Below are 24,713 nucleotides of genomic sequence, written 5' to 3' on the forward strand. Positions count from 1 at the left end.
TTGTTTGGCTGAGTCCGTTCCGTTAATTACGACCTCAGCGGCCGCGGGCGACAATTATCTTCTTTATCTCGCAATCAGATAAAGCAATAATAAGACTTTTCTCGGTCTGGGTAAGACGGTAGCGAATCGGTGCCAATCGAGTCGATATCCGCCTGTTGTATCTGCAGGAAACCTTTATTTGGACGTGTAATCGGGCCTTTAGCTTGCGAGGAAATGGCTTTTGAAGTGGACCCAGAACGCCACTGTTGAAGACCATCTAAAATAGTTTTTATCGCACATTTATGGCCTCAGTTCCATGCACTCTCAATCACTATAATTGGGCCCATCAGTAGCTACATCTCCTTCGTCCATTCGAACCACTTGAGTGTCCGCTTCGAACCCATTAAATCAGAAAACTGTGGTCACTTATTCCTTGAAATTGCCGGCACATTTAGATCGATTTCTGCGGCAGTTGTTTCCGCAAACGCCCAAGAATGATATCACTGATGGCCCAATGCAAAAAGTGGCCGAACGCCGAGGCAGGATCGATTTTCAAGACTGAATTGAAAATCCAGCAACATCCGTTACACTCGTAATATTCTAGTACAGCTATCTCTTCAAAACGGATTATCTCCTTTTCGCATCACACTCCCAACGTAAATAAATAAAGAGAGAGAGAGATGCGAAAAATAAGATAAGGCGTGACTCTTCAAATCGCACTTTCCCATAAACTGATCGCGGGTCATGTTAACACCTCCGAAGTCCCGATTAAATAATGTGCGAAAGGTTATGCATTTACCGTTGAAATTATTTAATCCGGGATTAATCGGACTTGGCAATCCGTAAATGTATCTTTATTAACTAGCCGAGGATAATGACGCTCACCTCGGGACCTTTGAGCTGTTATTCGACGGTTTTTCTTATGTAGAGGTGTTTGATCTGCACGTGACGCTGGGGTCAAGCGCAGACCTCTTAGATAAAAATCAACACCGAAACTGGGAAGAATACCCAGCAACTCTGGCTTAAAATAACGCCAGGAAATACCCAAAACAAAGCAGGTTTTTGACAGTGGTGCCATCTATAGCAAATTAGCGCGAACTTCCACCGCTATATGTCCCGTACCCCCGCAACGATCAATGTCTGTTCTGAGACCTATCCGGTGCGATCGTACGTGACGTGCGTAAACAAATCGGAGATGAAGTTTTCCGAACGCACGAGTGGTGCCGCCCTCTATCCAGAAACAAGAAATGTAGGAGTTTCCCGAGGCTCTTCCTGAGAGGGAGACACGTGCAAGCTATTACCATAAAGTTTACTTAAAAACCGTACTTGTGACGTTATTGAAATGCACGAGTTTCATTTGTATTTCAAGAGAAAAAAGAAAGAAGTTGAATAGAATTTTATCTTTCGCTGTTCTTCCTCATCTAGAAAGACTTCTGCTTCTCAATCAAGAGATTCTTTGTAATTCATTCATTAATCATAAATAGGTTTCTGGAGTCGGTATAAAGAAACCTACAAAGAACTCTCTGAGTGTCACCTATTTCACATCTATGAGTTCTTTAGACCTATCCTTTTCTGGTCTTTTTGTCTATATAAAGTAGAACCTAAAGATTCTTCGTAAGAAGTAAACGTAACAGACCTCAAATTAAAAATATATATATATTGGTTTCGACACATATCTACGAATTTGCTGAGAACCAGCAGAAAATTCTTCGCAATTAATTAAGAGACACTCAATGCTTTCCTTTACTTGAGGGAAAGTGAAAAAGCACCGAATATAATATGTTTTATTGACTACGAGATTTTTGCCCTATTTCTTCGTCTAATAAATTAACAAACGAAAAAATCAAAAAAGCACAAAATTCTTAGAAATTCTTAAGAAGGTAAAAAAATGCAGATTTTCAACTCAATTCAGAGAGGGCTCAGTGGTTGTAAGCGACCATACGAGATGCTAGGGAGTTAGATATTAAATCTCCTTTGCGCCATCTCTTGCTCAACAGACAAATTATTTGAGCTTCGCCCATAGAGGGCGCTAATGCTTGTTGACTATCGTTGGATCAAGCATGTTTCTAGAACCTTCTAGAAGTGCTTTGCCATGTTATCGGATTAGAAGATGACAAATACACTGCAGCAAAGCAAAATCGATATCGGCGCTAAACCCGAAAGCTCTCGTGCATGTTTAGCCGACACAGTGACATGCATTAGATTTGTGTCAGCCGAAAGATACCCACAAAACGAAGGAGTGTCTGGTAATTAACCATATTTATAATGTTCGTTGCGACATTTTTGTGCAAATTTCCCTGCAAGGTAACGGTGCCCGGGCACGCTAGCAGGGTTTGCGAAACTTACTCCATGTTGTATATTCATAACAATAATGATAATAGTGGAGATAATTTTAAAGATTAGTCGAGTGCATGGTTTAATGGACTGTAAATTTCAGATCGGAATGACGTTAACGCTGGTTGCGGTTTGGTTGACCTTTTGGGTGACTGATGGATCTTTCGGGAAGTGTCGTGTAGCGACCATAAATGGGCTCTTTTGCAAGCTACTCCAAGTCAGCGTTACGCTCTTTGTGTGAAGTCCTCAATAAAGCATTAAAAAAGCAGAAAAGGAAGTTTGTTTGAATGATTTTGCACGTTCACACCCTATAGAGGCACTCCTTCAGGCCGGCAGGTCAAATTAATATTAAGGAGCGTCCCTTTATGCCCTATTTGGCGTTGTCTCCAATCAATTTGATTAATAACCATAAATTTTCTTCGAACAAAAACCACGCATAATATAAACCATAAAACTCAATTTCTTACGTCGGCTGCAAGACTTGGGTGGCACCATCTAGTGACATTCCCTAAATCCCATTTTTATTAATAATGGGAAATAAATGCGAGTTCTGACGCAAAAAATGCGACGCAAAGAAGGCGAGTAATTAAATTTGAGATATTATAATTGTAGTTGAACTTATGGGTCGTTTTCTTCGATTCGTTTAGGACTTGCAATCATGTCGGTTCTTTTAGTTCTAAACATGGCAATAGAGGTAGTAGCTGAGCACTTTTTGAAAGTCACCAAAAGGTGGCGCTAAAAGGATCTAAATGAGCGCGTGCTCAAGAGATGACGTTGGTGTTAACTAACTAAGACTTCGTATATTAAGTCTGAGGTTGAGTTTTTTGTAGCTTAAGAGTGTTATCATCCAAAGCGAGCATGTGCTGAGTCACCTAATTGGATGCTTAAATGCGAGCCGGACCTAGAGACCTTAAGATTATGTATCATTTCCAACGAATCGGTAGCCATTTAAATAATTCAAGGCGATGTATAAGTAAAATTGGGCATTGTTTTCGGTGTCGAGTTATGTCTAGTGGGTGTCACTGGACAATAACGGTCGTGTCGTACCACCTAACTGTTGCTTTCGGTTCAGATATGCGGCCTAATGATTAATTAACTAAGATACATATTTAAAACCAGAGACGTACCAAGGTTTGACTTCAAGAATTAAAATCCAAAAATTTTTCTCATGTTTATACTTATTCTTGAAATTAAAATTCTTTGCTAGAATTCAAAATATTCAATAATATTTACAGGACGTCCAATGGAGAGATTTTTTCCAGGGCTTGAGGAGGAACCACTCTACGTCATTAACTACAAATTACCCGAAACCTAAGGGAGGTGTGTATAGTGCTATCTATGGATGGCTTCCACCACACCCTAATGCATGGTGGATTTAAAAAAACGAATAACATACAGGGTGTTCTATAAAAAAATGGAATTTCGACATCCCAAACGTCGAGAATATAACATCGTTAAAATTTTGAAATCGCGGCCTCACGGCGACCCAATTTGTTCAACATGCTGAAGAGAGGTATAGGCAAGTTCTCCGGAAATTTTCTCAATATATGTGTATCGATGTTTTAAACCGAATTGCTTGTAATCTCTTTTCTAGATATTCTGTCTTTATTCTGTTTGTTTCATTTATTTTATTTGTTTTACTTATTTTTATTAGGTACCGCTAAAACGACTGAAACATCTTCTCTTAAACGACCGTTGTTATCGATCTCCGAAGCTTTCCAGTCGACCCAATAAGGCCCATCAATCAACCGTCGAAATGGCAAAACAAGACCATCGCAACCTGTCGAACTTCTTGTATTTCCGTTGCGCGCAAACTACCATCAAAGTCAACACTTTTATTAGAAATAACACTTTGGAAAAAAGCCTTAATAACGTAATGACTTGAGAAAACAGAGCGGAGGATGTAATGTGGTGTTACTTTGGCCAAGCCGAGATGCAATTTCGATCTAAATTACACCAGAGAGTGTTCTATTAACATTAATTGAATGAGACAATTCGCAAACTAAAACCTAATATTCCAGGATAGGCCGCAGGTTTAATAAGGCCATGATGAGCGGCCTCGTCGGGAGTGTGAATTTATTCACGCAACATGCGCTTAATTGGGGCTTAATTGAAAACTGGATCAGCGACGTATCAGAAGGATGTGTTGCAAGTCAACGTGAAACCCGAAGAATGAGTCCAAAAAATGAAAAAAGATACTGGAACAACTGAGATGTGGGAGACATTGGTCTTTAAGAGTCCATACAAGAAGTTACAGGTCGAAGGTGCCCATAATAACCTTTAGATCATTATGAGCGCTGACATTTTTCGCTCCATAATCGTGACGCGGGCGTTCAGCCTTCTAAATGTCAGGGATATGACCGGAACAGTAAAAGACCCACTTCACCTGTTCTATAAAGGGGAATTAATAGTCCTCGGAAGTCATTGAACCTCTCTAAAACAACGTGCATCGATGTCCTGTAATTGGGAAAAAAATCTCTAGTGTTCATTAAAGCTCGAATGTTGAAGTCACGAAGATGTTCAGTTTCAGATGTTTCAAGATTTCAAGAGATTTACTCTGAATCTCCTAAATTTTGTCTTTTTGATATTTTCCTTTCTTCCATTTTTCCCATTTCCTTCACTGCTTCTTAATACGTTGCGGACCTCAGTTTCTCATATTCTGTCAGTAGATCCTCTAAATATCGCCTTGTTTTCGCTATTTGCTCTCTTTTCCCTCCTTTTATCTCTCTGTCCCTGTCTCGAGAAGTCCTTAAGTGTTAAACTTAAGAATTAGCAGCTTAACTTGATTTTCAAGATACCCGACTCCGTTCCTATTGAAGGTACGCCACTGGGCTGTTTCAACATAGTGTGAGCAACTTGTTGTGAGATTACCAGTTTTTCCCCTCGGATTTGCCTATAAACATTCACAGACGTAAATGTGGGGAATCAAACTAAAAATCTCATAGATGAAGAGATTCTTGCTGACGTTCCTCAATATTTCCCCTTCTAAACCATAAGAAAACTAGCCGCACAGTTCCGAACTAAAGTAACCTTTATGAAAACATGAAATCTAAATAGCCGCTTAAAGCTTCGATAACTTAATTAAACCCCCTAATAAAAAAAATATACTTTACGACCTCCAACAAAGCGAAATATTAAAACAGACTCTCCTGCTTAACAGGCCGGAGCCTCAAACATACAGTTAATTCATATCCATGTAAGCCGACCTTAAACGCATATTAATGTGTTGCATATACTTTAGTTTATGCGTTTACACCACGAAAACCCGTTACGTGTATTATCATTCATCCTTTGTTTTGTTTGTTGTCTAATCAGCATGCAAATGACTATTATTATTAATCACCTATCGGATTAGATCGATCATGAGGACAGGGCAGAATTACGCACTAGGAGTGAGTTTGAATGTTATGTCTAACACACTCACGCGAGGAGTGCAATTACTGAACTCTCCCGAAAATAGTCCTTAGTTCAAAAAAATATATTAATACAGGTCATATGATTCTTTTTCGCAAGAATTATGGGACACATATTAGTCCACGACAAAAAAGGATCATGAATACAAAAAAATGTTGAACAATACTTGGAGTGGGCGTACTCATCACATACCACACTCACACTGAGAATCCAATATCTGAAATCACCCCAAAACTATATTACACATGTGTCACTAATTCCAAGGATAGAATGATTTTCTTCGTACTATTTGTTAGTAATCAATAGACTAAAATAAGCCAGAAAATTTATTATAAAGTGCAATTCAGGGCATTGCATGCTTAAAACACATTTTCAGCTATCTCTAATCGTCGGTTTGGGAGTTATAGGTTCCGCTTACTCCAGTTTAAGTTTATTAAGTAATTTAATGGCTCCGCTTTGGTGTGGGGCGCCATTGAGGGTGGCAGCTACTCTAAGGCCAAAGTAGAAAAGACTGTCAGGAGGTTGAACACTTTGCGCATGACCTAATGAAATGTTGAAGTTAGAAGAGTACTGAAACAAAAATTGATTGATGATTACAATTATAACAACTTGGTAGTTGAAATCGACCAATCCTCCCGCATTAATGTATTTAGGTTTGTGTAGGTTACTCAGGAATATAAGCATTGTTCTTCGGTTTGAGAGAGAGAAGGTGTGCCAGGGGGTGTTCTCCAAGATAAGCCGGTTAAGCCCGACCTAAGTGATGAATATATAATGAGTTTGTAATCTGATCAGTTGCGCTAATATTCCATATTTAAGGTGAAGTTCAACAATTATACTCCTGGAGTGAAATCATGTCATGACTCAGCTGAAACCAAAAGTCTCCTTACGCATGCGGTACACAGTGCAAGGTCGAGTTCAGAAGTTATGCTTCCAGTGCAAGGTTATGTCTTAAGACACACCAAAAAAATTCTAAGCTCTGGTTCATTAAATGCTAGAAAATATTATAAAAGAAACTCTTCAGTTTCACACTTCATAAACCCCTCCTTGTTCATTTTATTTATTTGTTTATTTATTCTTTTATTTTTTATTTTTTAAACAAAAAACTGTTTGTTGACACAAAATGGAAAACAACCGAATTTCCTCTCAATAAAGACGTTTTTTATTATTTACGTACTATTTAACTGAGTTTTTATTGCATTTTATACGAAATCTAAAACTGTTTTTCTCAACAATTAAACGATAGATTTTGAATCATGTTACACCATAAAATGTAGTTTAAAAGACCTTTAATTAGAGGCATCACATGACCCGCGTGTCATTTAACGTTTTTGAGAGGGTTGCTGTGACACGTATAAGAGTAAAATTTTGAGGTTGAACTTGATATAAAAATTCGTCTCCCTTATAAACTATTTTAACGCATTTTAGGAATTTTTCCAAAAGTTCTTATTTTTCAAGATTATGAGGGGTCGAGTTTTTGCTTGGATGACCCTATATATTTGAGAGGTGAGATGATGTTCTAATTCAAAAGTTTTCCTAGTGCTGAAAGTGCAAGATCAAGTTTGGAAATTACACTATAAGAGTAGGAGGATGTCGTGCTTCATACCAAAAAAAAGCTATTAGTGATAATTTTTTTTTTTTTAATTAATGCAAAAATGAAAAAAAACAGGGTTTTTTCAGTTTCAAAATACCACTCATAATGAAGATTTTCTTCATATAATGGTGAAGGAAAATTTCAACCTTCCTACCCACCTGTGCCAAATAAAGTTCGGAATAAATCCCGTATAAAAGGGCCATATAGTTACCATCAAGGGTATAGCACAGAGACCCTATAGGACTATCCCCTCCTGCCATCTAAAATCCTCAATACACACATACTCCCACACATAAATAATAAACTTACAAACACATTAATATAGGCCAATAAGCTAAGAAGTACAATAGCATTTGGCACCACCAGCATCATAACCCACTTAAAGTACTTAATCTGGGAATCTGCAAACCTACAATAACCTCAATCCTTAAACGAAATCAGCACTCAAAACCAACCTCCTAATCTTCACGTCTAACTTCACGCAATCCCTCAACTTCAGTTGAACCATATGCTGATACTCCTCATGGTCGACCAACCTCAGCTCTGTTAAGCCTCTTTTGGTGTGCTGAATGCTGTCCAACATGCCTCGCAACACCATGTTGGACACAGCATACATGACGCACATGTGCATAAGGTGAAGAGCATTGATTGCCAAATAGTATGCTTTGGGGAGGATAAGGGCATAATTCAAGATTATAAGGGCTATGGGCAGCCATCTAGGAAAGCCTTCCAGGAGTTTTAACGCTGAAATATTATAGAAAATTGTTTGATTAGTGTGAGACACTCGAGCATGAGATTTCCATTAACCTTTGATTACTGGGAAGATGTTCTCATCATAGTTCAACCCGTTGTAGGGTATATATCCAAAAATCGCAACAATGATTAAAATAAAGAACACAGTTAGAAGTGATAAGCAGGTGTTGAAAAGCTTCTGCATCTCCCGGAGGGCGCTGCGCTCTGCCTTTTTAACATTACATATCCTCCAGTACTCTTCACAGATGCCCTGGTAGGTATTCCTCTGAATCATCAATGGTAGAGCACCTACCAATACCTAAAAAGTGGTGTTTCCTTTAAATTTCAATTTAACTTTACTGTGAAAGAGTTGCCTGGATAGAGGTAAAAAACATGGGACCGTAAGACAAGATATGTTGGATCTCTCGTTCTTCGGTTATGAAGAGGGCAAGTTGGCAGACAATTTCCACGCTGCAGAAAAGGACAACAGTGTACGTGGCGGAAAAGTAGAAACAGCTCTGGGAGCGTATTCTTATTTCCTCGTCGATGAACCATAGAATATCTCCTGGAAGAATATGGTGCCAATACGATTTAATTGTCTTACGAAGCCTAATCGCCAATCGGCGGTGCCCCCTCCCCCACTCCTGTGATGCTAGCCACTCCCACTTGAAATATTTTAAATGTCACGATCTATTCACTGCTGAAGTCAGTTCTATTAAATTTTGACAGGCAGAACTTTGTATGGAATAGACATGAGGTAAAGTTACCTTTGATGAGCCCCAATCGAAACCATTTATCAGCCGTTTCCTTCAGGTTGCAAGGCATGTCTGCACTCTTAAAGAGTTTTAAATGTTTTGAATTGATATCAATTCATTTAATAATTTTATGATTAAAGACAAGATTTCTTGACTCATAAATTTGCTCTTAAGAATATTGTTATGTTTAACCTTCGCTACATGAATAAACCAACCTTAATTAATGGCATATACAAATCGACAGCAATTTTCTCGCCAAAAGCAATTTTAAATCGAACTTCCACCTGTTTCGTACCCTGTACCATCTCCCCCTTCGCGTGACTTTCAGAAATTAGGACTCTCTGGTAGCTTTGCACCTTTTGTTAATTCCAAACTAATTTTAGTGTATGTTTTTGTAAATAACCATAAAGTAAAAATAACGTTAAATATATTATATGACGTCAGAGAAACCAAATGGTCGATAGCCCCTTACCCTGGAAAAATGTATATACAGGATGTCCGTAAGCCAATTATTTAAAACAAGAGCTAAAGTTAGAAAGAAAAAAATAGAGAAATTTAGCTAAATTTTTCTTATACAAAAGTTGCTCGTTTTAAAAAATACTACGTAGATGTATAAGCAATGCCTCAAAAGTTACAGGTGTTCCAAAGTGAACTAACTCAAGAAAATGGTTGCAAACATCGAGAACACTATTCATTTGAATGTTTATAGATCGCTATATTGCAAAACTGGTGCTATGAATATTGAGTAACGGAAAATCCTAGGGTTAATTCTAAATGGGCAGACTAGTCTAAGGGACATCCAAAAAGATTCTTCAAATACCTTTCTTGAAATAGACAGATGAATCCTATAAGAGGCACCAAATGTCAGCCCACAAGAACAGGTGGACAGAAAACCACAAGAGCCAAAATTACAGAGGGCGATAGAAGAAAGCCTTGTGACGACTCAAAGATTAAGACGATTCAAGTGGATCTAGAAAAGCTATCCAGAGTTAAATCCAGATTGAGTAGCATTGATACTAGTCAATCAATGAGCCAACCTCGGCGTATATCATGGATTGGGGACTATAAGCTTTATTCAGAAACAAACCCATCATTTTAAGATACAAGATTATCGAAGATTAATCCCCGTACCTGTCAACCTAAACTAACTTTTACTGTTTTTATATAGTTTATTTCCAGCGCTATTGTTCATTAAAAAGGCTACAGTTTGTTTAACTTTTTTATAGACTTTCATTTTGGTCAGTGGCATATACAGAATCTTTGGAAACGTATTTTACAAAAAAAGTCCTTGAGTTTAACACTTTTTTAATCCGTAATAGAAACTCATTTACACCAATGCGGTCCTGCCAATTAGACATGTTGATTTCACCAAAACACCTAAGAAATTTTTGGAAGAACAAAATTTATTCAAAACGTTCTAATATTCACCACTTCGACAAATAAAAAACGAACATAATAATTAAAAAAAGTATTGCAATTGATGAACTTACAATAAAGCCATACGCCATACACAATATACATGTATACAAACAAATATAAAAATACACAATTTTCAAAAATCAATTGAGACTTAACGTTTTTAAGTCGTTTTCTTTTGTTTATTTTTCCGAACTCAGTCATGAGGCTAATCTGAACAATATCGTTTTAGCTTGATCCCACAACATGAACTTTTTTACTATATAAGTGTTGACACCGATATAACAAACATCTCCATTCGGTAGAACACATTAAGTTATGTATAATAAGCTTAATTAAGTTGTAAACTTTTAGATTGATTCATCAAATAAAATAATAATTATTGTTGTACTTTGTGTAGTAGTAGTAGTAAGCAGTAATCAATGGTTCTGCGTTTCAGTTTATTTTTGGTTTAAAACTCAGTTTGAAAGTTACAACGTAGATTTGGCCTGCTGGAAGACCCGATTTTGATCTCGTGGATTTTCCGCTCTGCAACCAAATCTTACATTGCAAATTTCTCTATAAGACTACCTACAATAGACCGTCATTCGTGCTCCACAACGGCAAAAAAAGAACGCAAATTCAACAATATAAATCACTTTCTACAAACATAAAAAATCTTCCGCCTGTCGGCTATAGTTTTATAAAATTTCCTCTTCGTTTATACCTAAATGTAAACAATTTATACAATATATAAAAAATGTAACCAATCTATAAATATTTGGTAAAGTAATTATCTCTAACTCCCCCCAAATAAAATCGTTTTTAATTGTTTAAACAGTCGTTTAAAGACTATCCTTCAGTCTTCGATATTTAATTGTTACTTTTTTGGGTTTTCCTCTTATTCTTCCCGAAATCCTACGAAGAAACTGCTGTGAGACGACAAAGATTCATATATTTACATTAAGAGATCGCCCGAGCGGCGCCTAGAACAGCTCCTTCTAACAAAACAAACGCATCCAACATTGGCAACTGTCGCTAAATCTACCAATCACACACTTAAGAGTCAAGATCGTTATCGAAACTACAGAGGGCACCGCTGCGACTTTAAATCGGCGGAGTATCCCTGCAAATACAATTTTCAACACAAATAGCACAGGTGAGTTCAAATAGCTACCTTTGTTATGACCTGTAGTCTTCCACGATTTCAGGCATGCCTCCGATATTGTTCAACATCTGCAATTCGGCAAAGTCGAGAGAACCGAGACCCTCTTTGAGTTGCTCGTCCAGGAACTCACTTTCTAGTTGACGACTAATATCTTGACCCGCTGAAAAATCTTAAAAAAAAAACAAAAGCATAAGAATTGACAAAACTTTTTTTAAATCTATTGAAAACTATCAATTCGTCCTATTTTGTATTCTTCCAACTTCTTACATATATCAATCGATCCTGTATTAAATGCACTTATCGGTAAAAGATGAGATAAATGGTAACTCATAATTCATAGATACATGTAAGAGTAATGCTGTCTTAAATTGAGACTCTAGAAGATTTCATTTATATTAACCTTCAGTTTGAAGGAGAATTCAGAAAAGGCATTACCTTTTTTGCTGGTTATATTGTAGAAATTTAATTTCAATCTCGAAAACTCTTAGATAAATTCAAGTTAATCAAGACACCTACTACTTACCTGTCAGAATAATTTCGGGCAAACTAGTAGGAGTATTAGGGGAAGTGTTCTGCAACCCCGGCGAAGGGGAGGGGAACACAAGCTGCTGGGATGGCGATGTGCTGTAATATCCTGCATCGCTCGCCACCTCAGGCATGTTCTGCGCATGTGACATTTGCGGACTGGCTGCTGATTGGTCGCCGTACGACATTTGGCTGATGGGCGGGTCCGACTATATACACAACAGCTAATCAACGTCACTCGCTCTCAGAAATTACACCTCAAATAGTCAGTTATGACTAACTTGAAAAAAGTAATTGGGCGCATGCCCACAACTTTTTGCATGCCAATTCTCTGTACCTACTGAAAAATGGGAATGAAACACTCAACAAGGGAAGCAACGAACAACCATTTATATTCATTTAATTGGCTACTAAGGGCATTGAACTTAATCCTCAAACTATAATATAATACTTCGAGCAGGCAATAAAGCATTCAAAAAGGGCGAGAATAGTAGACAAAAATTACACGATCAATACAAAAAAGTCATTACAAAACATATGAAGAGAAACGGAAGAGTTAGTGTTAGTACCTCGATATCCGCGGTCCACGTACAGCCAGACTCCACTAGGCTGGCTACTAGCTGTGCCCAGTCCTACCAACACAACATGCGCGACATTTACACACTTGATGTTGACGTTTCAGCCTCGGAACAACAATACCAGACCAATAAAATAAACAGCAACATAGAGAGGTAACAGATGTGACAGTTTTAACACTAGTGATTAACATCTGTCAAGGGATAGTAGTACCTGGTAGTTTCTGGCGCTAATTCGAGACCAACGAAAAAATTGGTATCACTGATTAGTTTTTGTGTGACAACTTTGACATTAATGAGTAGTATATTATATAAATATATTTATTTCTAAAAACTGAGATTTCCTTCACACAATAATTACTATATTGTAGTTTTCTCTGTTGGCAAATTTAATACAGAGCTCATTGATGAGGACAATTCTGTAAAAGAACAATCGCCTTTACCCCCATATTCACAATATGTCCAGAAGCCGAGTTTATGTCTAAACCTGACTTAAATTGGTATTTCTACATGCAAAACTCAATTTTAGCCACGCTTAGACTTAAATGTAGCTTAGGTGATGTCCGCTCAAACGATCCGAAAGGCCTTGAAAAAGTGATAAAGGCGACGGAGATTAATTAACAAATACGAGAACTTAAACACTAATAATTGACAAATATGACAAATGATGGCAATTTCTATCAGTGCATGATGCTAATCACAGACATGTCTGTGATTCGCTTATTTTCGTGCGTAGAACAATGGAACCAACAACGCTGATTGGTATGACAATTGAAAATAATTTCTCTAAATTCTTTGCGCCTCTCTAAACAACATTTTTTTTACTTAATATGTAATTATTTTAGCACCTCAAAAAATTTATGGCGCTAACAGTGATTAGTTTACATGTGTCAACTTGGACGTTAATGCCTTCAGATGAAGATAGGTTATGTCACTGTACAGCGTTAATAACTAATCTCTGTGACACACAGAAATGTGCTTATAAAAGTTAACAGATGTGAAATTTCATCACTAATGGTTAACAAGTACAACAGTTGAAGGTTACTGCTGACTCACTTACTGATATCTCTCTCATTAGATATAGTGCACTTAGGCTCTTGTAATTACACCAAATTTCTGGTATTATTATTCCTTGACTCTTATGATTTATTAGTAGTTTTTAATTATTATTAATTGACATTTTAACACTCAAAAGGTTATATTATGCACACATCAGTGAACTTTCTCCGTCGTTTTTTACTATAATTTTATCCATCTAGAACATGCTATTTTGAGCTGAAAACACACAGACAAATAACTCTGCTTTGCTAGCTTTTCGACCACGTATACGTCGCCACTGGAGTAAGCTAAAAGTAATGAGCATGGTGCGCAATTTTCGATGGTTATATGATGAACACGAGGGTGGCTATTAAGTGGGGGTTAGCTATAGATGGGACTTACCACTCCCTGTTGGCAAAATAAATAAAGAAGGATCGTAGTATGGACTATTGAGCTCCGTGAAAAGAAAAATTGGAGATGTGTGTATATGGTTGAGGCAACTTACCACTGTGAGTTGTTCGAAATGGAACGGCATGGGCGGGTTATGGATATGGTAGTCATTCTGTAGTGGACTAGGCTCCCCGGGGCTACAAGGAGCGGAGTGGCGGCCACCCAAAGTTGGGGACGGCTGCGGACTGGGCCTCGGACTACGGTAACCGTCCATTTGAGGTAATTGCTGAAAATATCCCACCTTTTGTGTGTTTTGTAGTGCCCAATCAACTTTGAATACATAAGCATTTTCTACGAAATCGGTAAATATTGAAATATATCGCAAGGCATCGAAAAGCTTTTTGATACCAAAAAAAAAACTATCAAAAGTTCCTTTTGAGAAGTACCAAAAAATCGTTCTAAAACAAGAAAAAAAAATTTGTGCGACTCGGCGATCCCCTTTAAGACTTAATGAAACTAGAAACTAGGCAACACTGGAGGGCTTCAAAAAAAATCTTTGGAGATTCTTGAAATTTATAAATGAGCACTGAGAAACTTTTCTCCAGCACGAAGAACCTACTAAAGACTCGATAGATATCTTACAGCTGAAAACCGAAAAAATGTTATACTCTTGCTTATTATTATTACTTACATAATAATAATATCGTTTGTTTGCTTAGAAAATAACCATTTGGTTTAACATCGTCACAAAGAAATCAATGTTCCCTGTTTCTAAACTTCTACTTTAACAAAGTTGGACAAGCAAGTGCACCTACAATGCAGTAATTATTTGATAAAAATATTTCAACATTGTTTCCATAGAGAATTGCACCTCGCAAACTACATAAAAATATAGACTGTGAGATATTTACAAGTACAACAAGCAAAAATCCGCAAACATAGCAAGTGGCTTAGGTGCTTCAAGTAAATAAACTGGTTTAAGTCTATAGTTTTATACAAAATTCTTTTCAGTTTTAAACATATTCTGATAAAAAAGAATTACATTTCTATGCAATTTGACGATAGAAAATGTAATAAGTTTTATTACATATTGTCAGTTATGTCAATGAGAGAACTTGAGCTCCAGTTATAATTCTCTGATACTAAGTTTCGGCCTTCTTCTTAAACTCGCATATATTCACATTAGTCAGCAGAGAAAAGGCAAAAAAAATTTCTCTGGTCTATTTAAATTAAAGATAAATATTATGAAAATATCCTGAACGTACCACTGGTGATGAAGGAGATCCTGGCTGCTGGTACATCCCAGCCATAGCGCCCAACTGTGAGAAATCTATGTTATCTTGCACTATGTTTTTATCACTCTGAAAATCACAAAATTCCTTAATACCCAAAGATGTCAAAAGAGCTACAATTAGAAACTTATGATCAAAATTACACAATAATAAACTAGAATGAGTTTGAAACTTCACGAATAAACACTGACAAGTATGCCACTTTTTAGGTAAAATTAACTGGTGAATGGGTGATTAAAGGTGATACACCTACCTGAGACATAGATCGCTGCTGAAACCTACAATACCTAATATTACTGGGAACTGATAAATGATTCTGAAAAATAACAAAAAGACGTGCAAAATAAACTGCAAATAAAAGGTGACGGAAGCCACACAATCAGCTAAAAGCGCTACTAAAACAATATTAACGTGGCTGAAATTGAGGACATTGAGGGGCATATTTACCGAAAGGGGTTGTGATACGGGCGGCGTAAAATTAAAGCGATTGTTGTGAGTTCGGACACCCGCCATCATACTGGTCGGGGATAGCGTCGAAGGACTCGTATTGATGGGACTCTGAAATGAACACATATTAACACTAAAACTGCCCTGGGAATTTCCAGATGAGTGGCACTACTAAAATGACTACATTAGAAAATAAATGTTTACTATTACAATCATATTGAAATATACTGAAAAAATAACAGACAAAATGACAACTTGCAGTCGGGAATTGAGAAAATGGTGGCCAGCATAGTGCTAAATTTGTTAATTCTTCTCTTGTTCAATTTAACACAAAAGTTAAATCCATCTCGGAATAAAGCTGTAAATGGGCGGCGCTAGGCGGTGGCCTGATACCATCGCATTATCAACAACAACAACAACATCGATGTTTTAAATTGCATACTAACAATTTGACTCAACGCGATAATTTATTAGATGATAAGCGCAAACAAATATTTTCAGATTTGAAAACAAACAATACATAAATTAGAGAATTGCGGTGTGGAGCGCAAACCTTATCAGCTTGTGTAAGGATTTAGCATTACCAGATATCTCATCTGCAACGGTGTCTAATAAAATACTTACAGAACTGTAGGGTGAACCATTGTCCTGCTCTTGGTCAATCGGGACATGGATAGGGGAGGTGAAGTCCATGTTGGTTAAGTCCGGCAGGGAGCCGGTATTGTTACCTATCGGGATTTGAACCATTCCCGGATCGTGAGCAGACGGATATATGCTGCAATGTTGTATATGGCTATTTTGTTAATGAGGATTTGTTGATTGCTTACTGAATTCCAGGTACTCGAGGAATATCGCAACTCGATCTTGGTCTTCCGTCTGGGTTCCTTTCAGGGCCGTTCATGATAGGCAACACGCCCCATGATACTCTCTGAGATGGGTCGCTCCGTTCCATGTTCATTCCCTAAATAATTTTAGTATTAACTTTGTTACAAAACCATGCCACATTTCAACTGAAAAGAAAGAACAGTCAAAGAGCACCCTTGATAACCCATCATCATTTTCAAACAAGGGCTGCTTTTTTTTAATCAACGTCGCCCCAAATATAAGTCACCAACCAGCGGGACATCTGATATAATGGTGGTCACTTGTTAATAAAATAGCGGTAATGATTTAAAAATTTAAGTATTTCTATGAATAAAATTTAAAAAATAAGAGATTTTAAATACCTTTTATGGCGTTTTAAATGTGAATTTATCAAACTTCGATCAAGCTAGACAAAATTGCATAGAACTGCCAATGACTTTAGCGTAGCAAAGGGTAATAGATACGTTCACAAGTTCACTTAACATGAGAAAACTAATGTAGTTTGATTTTTAGCAGAATTAATAACTCCAATTTTTAAATAAATCTCTTAGAATCAAAGAACTGCTAACTTTACTTGGAAGATAATTTCTGTGAAAACCAATGAATTGGCCAATTTGTAGCTTTTACTCATGGTTTCTCTGGAAATTCGCCTACTAACAAAAATGCCGGGATTTTTCGGCACTTAAGGGCCAAATGTTCTGTTATATACTTCGTATCAGGGACATAGTTTAGTAGGCACCCATTTAATTTCATGTTCCCTGTATTACCTGCATGGTACTCTGGTGCAACGCAGAGTCACTATGAGTTCTTCGCCACCCTGTATCTGAAGGGGGGCTCAAATAAGGACCGGCAGTGGAGTAAGGCGAAGGCTTCCTATCTCGACTGCTCCGAATGGGGCCTCCAGGAGACCTAGTCCGGCTTTGCCTGGCAGATGCATTCACCATTCGAGACTGGGGTGGCTCTTCATTAGGCTGAAATTATCAAAAATTAAAAAATATTTCAATAATTTTACAGAGAATTTATTTAACAACGTCGTTGAGCAAATAAATCATAAGATAACGTAAAAATTAGTAAATGGTTTAACTCCAAGTCTGAGGTGTAATACCTCAACTGACGGTTCCTACTCTACATGTATATGGAATTTAGCATTGCATAGCTGTAGATGTGAATTTGCAAGATTTCAAATCTCAAATCCTTGGACAGAATAACAAATCCCAGTCCCAAAGATGGTCACATCCCGAATATGGCAGATGCTTTATTATTTTTATTGTTATTTGTTTATTTTAAGATTCTAGGATTTATAAAACAAACGCGTCCTCGGTTTAATTAACACAATAAAGAGCTGCTTTTCGTTTTAACACCATATGATAATGAAAATAAATTACAAACATATGCAAACTTCTTGGCTTTCCGCAACTATTTTGCTGGCGAATTTATCCCGCAGTAAAGAAAAAAATCTAATGCGCATTTGAAGCTGAAAGAACCGTTTAAAGGTTACGACAAAAATTGATAAAATTAGTTTTTAATTAATAAATGTAATAACCAGTTTCAGTGCTATTTGTACAGAACAGCGCGAACTGGTTTCTTCAGAGAAGGAAATTAAAGTTAAAATAGTTACTTCGCAACTTGAAAAAAGACCATAAACGCGGGGTGTCCTTGGCAATCCTCTTGACAAATCGCTAGAATTTTAATCAAAAATATTTACATGAGAAGCGCGTTTAGTAAATCGCTTTAGATTTGCATAATTTTAATTAAGCGAAGCGGACAACAGACGAAATCTGTATATGGGCTGGTTTCCGCTTGTCTAACCCACCTGTGTCCTTAGGCTTTATATGTATACCTAGAAACGGCAGTTAATGTTTGATTAAATCAGAGAAAAAGGCTAGATTAACTGACAATAGCAAAAAGAAGAGAAAAATTCGAAATCTTCATCAGATTTTGAACACCTTTTATTGTCATTCTCCTATCGTCTCGTAATATGCATTCTTCAACATTTGTTTAAAGATCTATCCTTCAATATCTTCAGCGCCCATTTCTTCAACTAAACCGAGAAGATTGAACTTCTGCTACGTCAGACTTCGGCAACACCGCCTCCCTTCAAGAGCCTGTCACCTGTCACTACAAACAAAAGAACAAGGCCTTGTTGCCACTCAAACCGCATTGTCCTTTAATCAAGTTTTAACCCTTTCTGGTGTGCTATTATCATCGACGTTGCCATACAATTAAATAAAATCAATACACATAACTCTACAATATTAAACTGGGTGTCTCGTGTTTTTAAACATAATATTCGATAAATCAATTACATTTCTAATTGTTTTTGCGTTTTGTGCCAATAAAACATGAAACAAAGTTTCTCGTGACCACAGTTAGCGATACATTCATTCTGTTTCATTTTACGGTTTGTTTTGCTACCGAAATACGCATGTTGCATATTTAATAGTAATCCAAGAGGATAATAATACAAGTTATTTTTTGCTCCCCTGTAATGACTGGTCTTAGATTAATCCCATAATTAGCAATATAAGTTGCTTTGCGAGAAATCCTTGTGTTTTAATATTACTGTGATTCTACAGTATATACACTATACAATTTGAAGAATTCTGCATTGGATCGTTAAATCGGAATTGCCTCGCAAACACGTGCGCTGGAATAGTTAAAATTACAGTCACCTCGGTGACATGTTTATTGTTTATCATGGTATGTAAATGCATTTGAATTGACGATGGTGTTGAAAACATTATACCTAAGAGCATGAAGAACTATTCGCTTAAAGCCGGAATTTAAGCAGCTGCTCCATTCAAGCTTGAAGGTTTCATGTTCATCATTTTCAACGAAAAAATGGACATAAATTTCCGGTTTTTGTTTTTCGCTATTGCAGTTTTCACGTTTACTCTCAATTTATTTCCAAATTTACTGACTCATGAACCATAGCCGGCAACTCTGCAATAGCCTTTTGTCCTAGCACGATTGGCAAACCTTGTATCGAGGTCTAATGCGGAACCTTTACACAAAAATCAAATCCACAACTTTTTTCAGCTCAAAAAATAATACACACTTTTTTTCTCTACTCTATTTCTATGTCGTTTCGTATTATTTATTCCCCAATTCATTTGCTCATTAATAAAAACTGGCAACTCTGCGACCATCTTTTCTCCTAGGACAATGTCTAAGCGAGAGTCGTCAAATGTAAAACATTGTTGCCACTTAAATGGCAAAATTGCAACAGTCTTTTATCCAAGTGTAACGTTTAAATGAGGGCTGTCACGTGCAAATGCATATTATCAAACTTCAACAATAGTACTAAAAACTTAGATTTTGCAATAACGTTCTCATAGATTTCAAATAAAAACTTGCAGTTTTATTTGATTGATGATAGATGACCAAAGAAAACATTTCATAGGTCAAGTTCACATATTTGCAACGCACATACAACACAAATCGGCTTAGAACGCTGAACAAACCACACAATTGAAAGAACCATAAAATCCATATAAAAATTTATTATTATTTCATAGCGAGCTACAACACGAACCCCCCGAAATAATAATTTAAAAAAACGGGAAATGCATAAATAATGCCGAGACACATACAAACTAACCAATTTTAGTAGTATGTAATTACGTTTAGTTGATGGTTAAAGTTGAGGTCAAAATGCGACTTAAAATATTTCAGTAAACTCGGCGCAAGAAAATTCGCAGATTTGCTATCTTAGAGGTTATCTTTAGAGCTGAAATCTTGATAACTTTATCAAGGACTTTGCATGGAAATTATCATTGAGATAAAGTTGCCAGTTTTTGATTAATTGTCCCTTGAGGTAACACATGCGTCCCTTATTATCAGACGATTATGAAACATTTAAGTGCCATTATCTCATTTATCATTGGCCTAGTCCTCTCTACTAATATACCACATGAACATGCTTCCTATAGTCCTACTTAACCATAATTGCGCAAGCACTAATTAACTCGACTTAGCATTTGCATTAGGTTCGTATCTAAGATAGAGTGACACACTACTATCTACATAGGGATTAGATTTGTTTAAACTGAAGTGGGCGATCATGAGTTGAGTGCGCAAATTAAAAAAAAAAAAGATTTGAATATATGTTACTTGAAACTGAGGATTTGATCTTAAAAGTTGAGATATCCTGGAAAGCTATTTTTAATTCGAGGACAAAAGGCCTATTTCTTATCTGCAGAATGTCAGTGTTAATGAGCTATAGAGTGAAGAATGCAAATTTGCAAACAAATGGTGCAATGCAGGGAAAAAACACTCACTCAAGAAAACTTTGCAGTCGCTAAAAATAAATTAAATACTCTGGAAATTCATGTAGCAAAAAACAATTACATAAATTATTTATTGCACACGGGAACTACATTTCCTTGGACATCGGAAGCACAACATAAAGGCGTAAAATAAACTTTTCAATGCTAATTAGAATGTGTCATTTATTGCCTCGCCATTTAGTTGTGCTAATTAACGCTTATATAAGGTAAACAATACAAATCCCCATGATAAGAAACGACGTGCCTTTGTGAGGGTATGTGATGGGAAGGTAAAGAAAATCTACTGGAGAACAAAATAAAGGGAAATCTAACTTTCTGGGATTCGAAACAGAGCAAGCGCAACGGTCACCTTGGAGAGTGCGTCGCTGTCGCGCCCTGATGATGACATCTTGACACCCGGACAGGGTGCCGAAACGTCAGGCAGCGAGCCGCCCCGGAAAGTGCCGAGCGCTTGGCCGGTGATGCGCAGTGAATTTTTCGATTGTGACGAGCGGTCGACGTGCGGAGATGCCACCTGAAACATCACAAAAATCTGCGAATTTTTTCGGGGCTTATCAGCCAATCGACTTACTAAAAACAAAAATATCGTTTGGTTAAAAAGTCAAGATCTCAGATTAGAACTGATGTGGGTAATTCAGATAATAAGTTGCACTTATTTCTCATGCAATCGCCAGAAATACTTTAAAAGTACACATTTCACAGTGATTGGACTGTGAAACATGAATGGCGAATTCCTTTATTTTCACTCAACTTTAAATTGATTAATTTATTTAATACCTACCTAAATAATAAATTTAAAATATAACAAACATCGTTTACGCATGATGATGTCACACAAAACCGAACTATGTGACGTTTATGACAATTATAAATGGTCCTTTTTAACAACAATATAGCGGGCATTAACATTTAAATTTTTAAATGGAGTAGATCCAAAATAATTCGTTTTAATCTCGGTTTTCATTATTTTACCGCGTTTTTAGGAATGATTAAATTTTTGGTTATTACATATCAAAAAAATGTCAGTTTTAAAAATTTTAAGCTAAGGCAACCATTCAAAAATAAACGTTCTTGAACTACCCTAATGTCTCACTGATCATCCATATAATCATGACTAATATAAAAGTAAAATATGAAACTAATAGAAATAAAGCCTTAGTAGTGATAAGAGAAAATCCTTAGGTCGTCTAACTAAAGTAACCACGCATGCGATAATATCTGAACACCGAATAAAAGCGTACATCATTTTAAAAAACACGTGGTGCGCAGTAGATAGATGGCCGCAGAAATATTTAGACCACAAGATATACAATTTTTTTTTTTGGCCAACTTTAGTACTTTTTTGTTTTTATACTTTATTTTTCAAAACAATTACATAAACATGTTTTTTAGTAAATATTTTTTTGTAGACAAAGGAATGGAAAAAATAAAATGACAAGCAGTGGAAATGGTTTTTTGGATCCCTTAGGTCAAGTTTATAAACTTGATCAGTAATTAGTCACTTCCAAGTAGAAAAAATGAACATAAATGCATACATTCTGGTGAGCTTTCTAATTGAAAAGAAAGATCAAACTAAATAGACCATCCAAATACACACCTCAGAAAGGCTTTCCCAAGGGGAAATATAATTTCCATCACATCAAAGAAGTGTCAAAAACAAAAGATCTAACATTTTAATCACTCACTCAATGTTTCATTTCTAAAAACTATATTTTGATTGTAAAAATACACATCAAAAGAGAAAATTTTATTCAGATTTATTGACCACATGATTTTCAATAAATCTTTAGAACATTTTTTTAATGAAATAAATAGTAGTTCCTAAAAAATTTTCCAAACATCTCTTGCAGTTTTTAAATGTGAATGGTATGTATACTTACTTAGAGTAAAATACTTTTTACCTGGTAAACTATTGAATAATAGCATCTACTTACATGTTATTGAATAAAGATTACCCTCAAAATTATAAAAATAGGTATCCAAATATTTTATCTTTAAATCTCAAGGTCACAAATCTCAACGTCATAACAGTGGGAGATACCTACTTATCACATTAATACCAGGCTATACCCTCAACCTATCTACCCTAACTTATACCTCTTCACCCAACTTTTCAGTGTCGATTATGGTATCTATCAAGGATCTAGATGAGTTGGTTCTATGTTTTTAAATCAACCTTAAGACTTAACTAAAGTAAAGTGAGTAAAGAAGTAAGTCTTGAGGCATATAGATACTTGACAAGGTATTTACCTACTTATGGATCCTATAGTGGATATAAAGCTACTGTTATGCTAATTATTTCTGGCACAAACTTAAAGAGAATCTAAAAGTGAGTAGGGCAAAACAGCTTGGGAAGCATAATAAAGATTCTTAACCTCACAAAACAAAAGTTCAGTATCTCAGCAGCAAGCCTATTCTGAGTGCTTTCTACTGCAATATCCACAAGGTTGTATTAACTTAGTAGAATTAACAAAATTACTGTAGTTATTAAAGTAACTTTCCTTATCAATGGGCAAATAAACATTACTTTAATTAGGGGTCATTAAATAATGATAAGTAAATTTCTCTTGGAAGGGGTTAATACACACTTATTAAAACAAGGCAGCTGAACCCCAACAGAATTAGATTGTTGACTCCAAAGCAAATTGGAAAATTTCTATTTATTATTGATTGTTATAGCAATTAGTGGAGTACAATTAGCAACAATTGCCTGTTCCTTTAATAGACATTTTTCGAGTGTTTGCTATTTATCCTTGTTTGGATCAATGCTTTAAACAATGACAAAGCATGACAAGCCACTAGAAACAAATGAAGGTCCATAAGGGGATTTTATGGAATTGCAGGTTTTTGTCAGGAAAACAGGGTAAAAATTAGTTAAATTGCTTTGAGAATGAGGATTAATTGGTATTGGCAGGCAGTAATGGAATAATTAGCCTAGTACTATTATTGTGCTGAGTGCAACAGCAGGCAGAAAAATTTTGTTTACGTTCTAGCTGGGTCAGATTTGTTGCCTTAATTTCAGAGGTTAAACGGAAAGTTTCCGACGTACCTTCACGTCCGAGACTTCTTTCATAATTTTCTCAAAGGCGGCCGTCTCCTCGGCCTGTCGATGCGTGTGCAGGGCGATTTTTTCGCTAAATTTCCTGGGATTCGCCATTACTGCCGTTCACTCACACAAAAATTCACTCCGTTCTGCACTGCGCGGGTTCTCGTTCGTTCACTCTCTCTCACAAGACGCGATCCTCAATTGTTCATGTTGTTGGCACACAATCGATAACGCAGCCGACTTGATTTCAAAGCTCGGTCCGTCATTTCACCACAGATTTTCCCCTACACGCTGCTGAAAACATAATTTTCCCGAACCCTTGATCGTAATTACGCCTGGCAATTAATTTATTCTCAGCTGGTCGACCGACTGGGCTGCTCTAAAAATTGCGTTCTCACGTTTTTCAAGGATTGGAATTTGGAATGAAAACAATGTATGTATGGTTGCCTACATGCACGGAAATGTCAAGTGCCGCGCCGGCGTCGCGCCGCATTTTTTCAGGACCGGAACCAGGTGCAATTATTTTATTAGCCTCACTTTTTTTAGATTTATCCACTTTTCAATAGAATTTTCAAGAGCATAGTCTTCATCTTAAGTTGTGTGGTGTTATCATTAATACCAAAAAAATACAATAAAATGCATATACTCAATTACTTTCTATTTGCAAAGCGGTAAGTGGGGTCCAACTATCCATAAGTATCTAACTTTTACCGATGCCAAGATTAGGCAAAAAACGTCGAAATTTTCAAGGACTAGCTTTGCAAATATATAATATAAAATAGGTCAAGATAATGGTAATTTAGAAAACATTATTTAAGCAATATGTTAAGAAAAATTACGTAATTGGTAAATCGGTATTGTATAATGAGAATAAAACAC

General features: G+C 36.5%; 2 protein-coding genes across 7 annotated transcripts; both read right to left on the reverse strand.

Moving 5' to 3' along the window:
• Positions 1 to 5,082: 5,082 nt before the first annotated feature.
• Positions 5,083 to 8,875, reverse strand: LOC136411051 (uncharacterized). The gene is made up of 10 exons (XM_066393457.1): positions 8,818 to 8,875; positions 8,425 to 8,615; positions 8,126 to 8,369; positions 7,774 to 8,062; positions 7,628 to 7,727; positions 7,477 to 7,578; positions 6,325 to 6,480; positions 6,217 to 6,269; positions 5,894 to 5,944; positions 5,083 to 5,206 (listed from the first exon to the last, which is right to left on the reverse strand). Exons 1-10 carry the CDS (start codon positions 8,873 to 8,875, stop codon positions 5,083 to 5,085), a joined length of 1,368 nt encoding a protein of 455 aa, XP_066249554.1.
• Positions 8,876 to 10,190: 1,315 nt separating this feature from the next.
• Crtc (CREB-regulated transcription coactivator) lies at positions 10,191 to 24,259 on the reverse strand. Of its 6 annotated transcripts, XM_066393106.1 has the most exons (13): positions 23,838 to 24,258; positions 21,138 to 21,302; positions 17,267 to 17,470; positions 16,463 to 16,596; positions 16,260 to 16,410; positions 15,636 to 15,746; positions 15,442 to 15,504; positions 15,162 to 15,257; positions 14,012 to 14,182; positions 12,463 to 12,525; positions 11,892 to 12,102; positions 11,378 to 11,537; positions 10,191 to 11,326 (listed from the first exon to the last, which is right to left on the reverse strand). In XM_066393106.1, the coding sequence occupies exons 1-12, from the start codon at positions 23,943 to 23,945 to the stop codon at positions 11,383 to 11,385; spliced, it is 1,632 nt and encodes a 543-aa protein (XP_066249203.1). In that variant the 5' UTR covers positions 23,946 to 24,258; the 3' UTR covers positions 10,191 to 11,326; positions 11,378 to 11,382. The 6 variants fall into 6 exon arrangements, with proteins under 6 accessions (XP_066249203.1, XP_066249205.1, XP_066249206.1 ...); XM_066393108.1 differs by lacking the exon at positions 15,442 to 15,504 and having other exon boundaries at positions 23,838 to 24,259; XM_066393109.1 differs by lacking the exon at positions 21,138 to 21,302 and having other exon boundaries at positions 23,838 to 24,257.
• Between the last annotated feature and the right edge of the window lie 454 nt (positions 24,260 to 24,713).

Source organism: Euwallacea similis, chromosome 9, assembly GCF_039881205.1.
Source record: "Euwallacea similis isolate ESF13 chromosome 9, ESF131.1, whole genome shotgun sequence".
NCBI classification, from domain to species: domain Eukaryota; kingdom Metazoa; phylum Arthropoda; class Insecta; order Coleoptera; family Curculionidae; genus Euwallacea; species Euwallacea similis.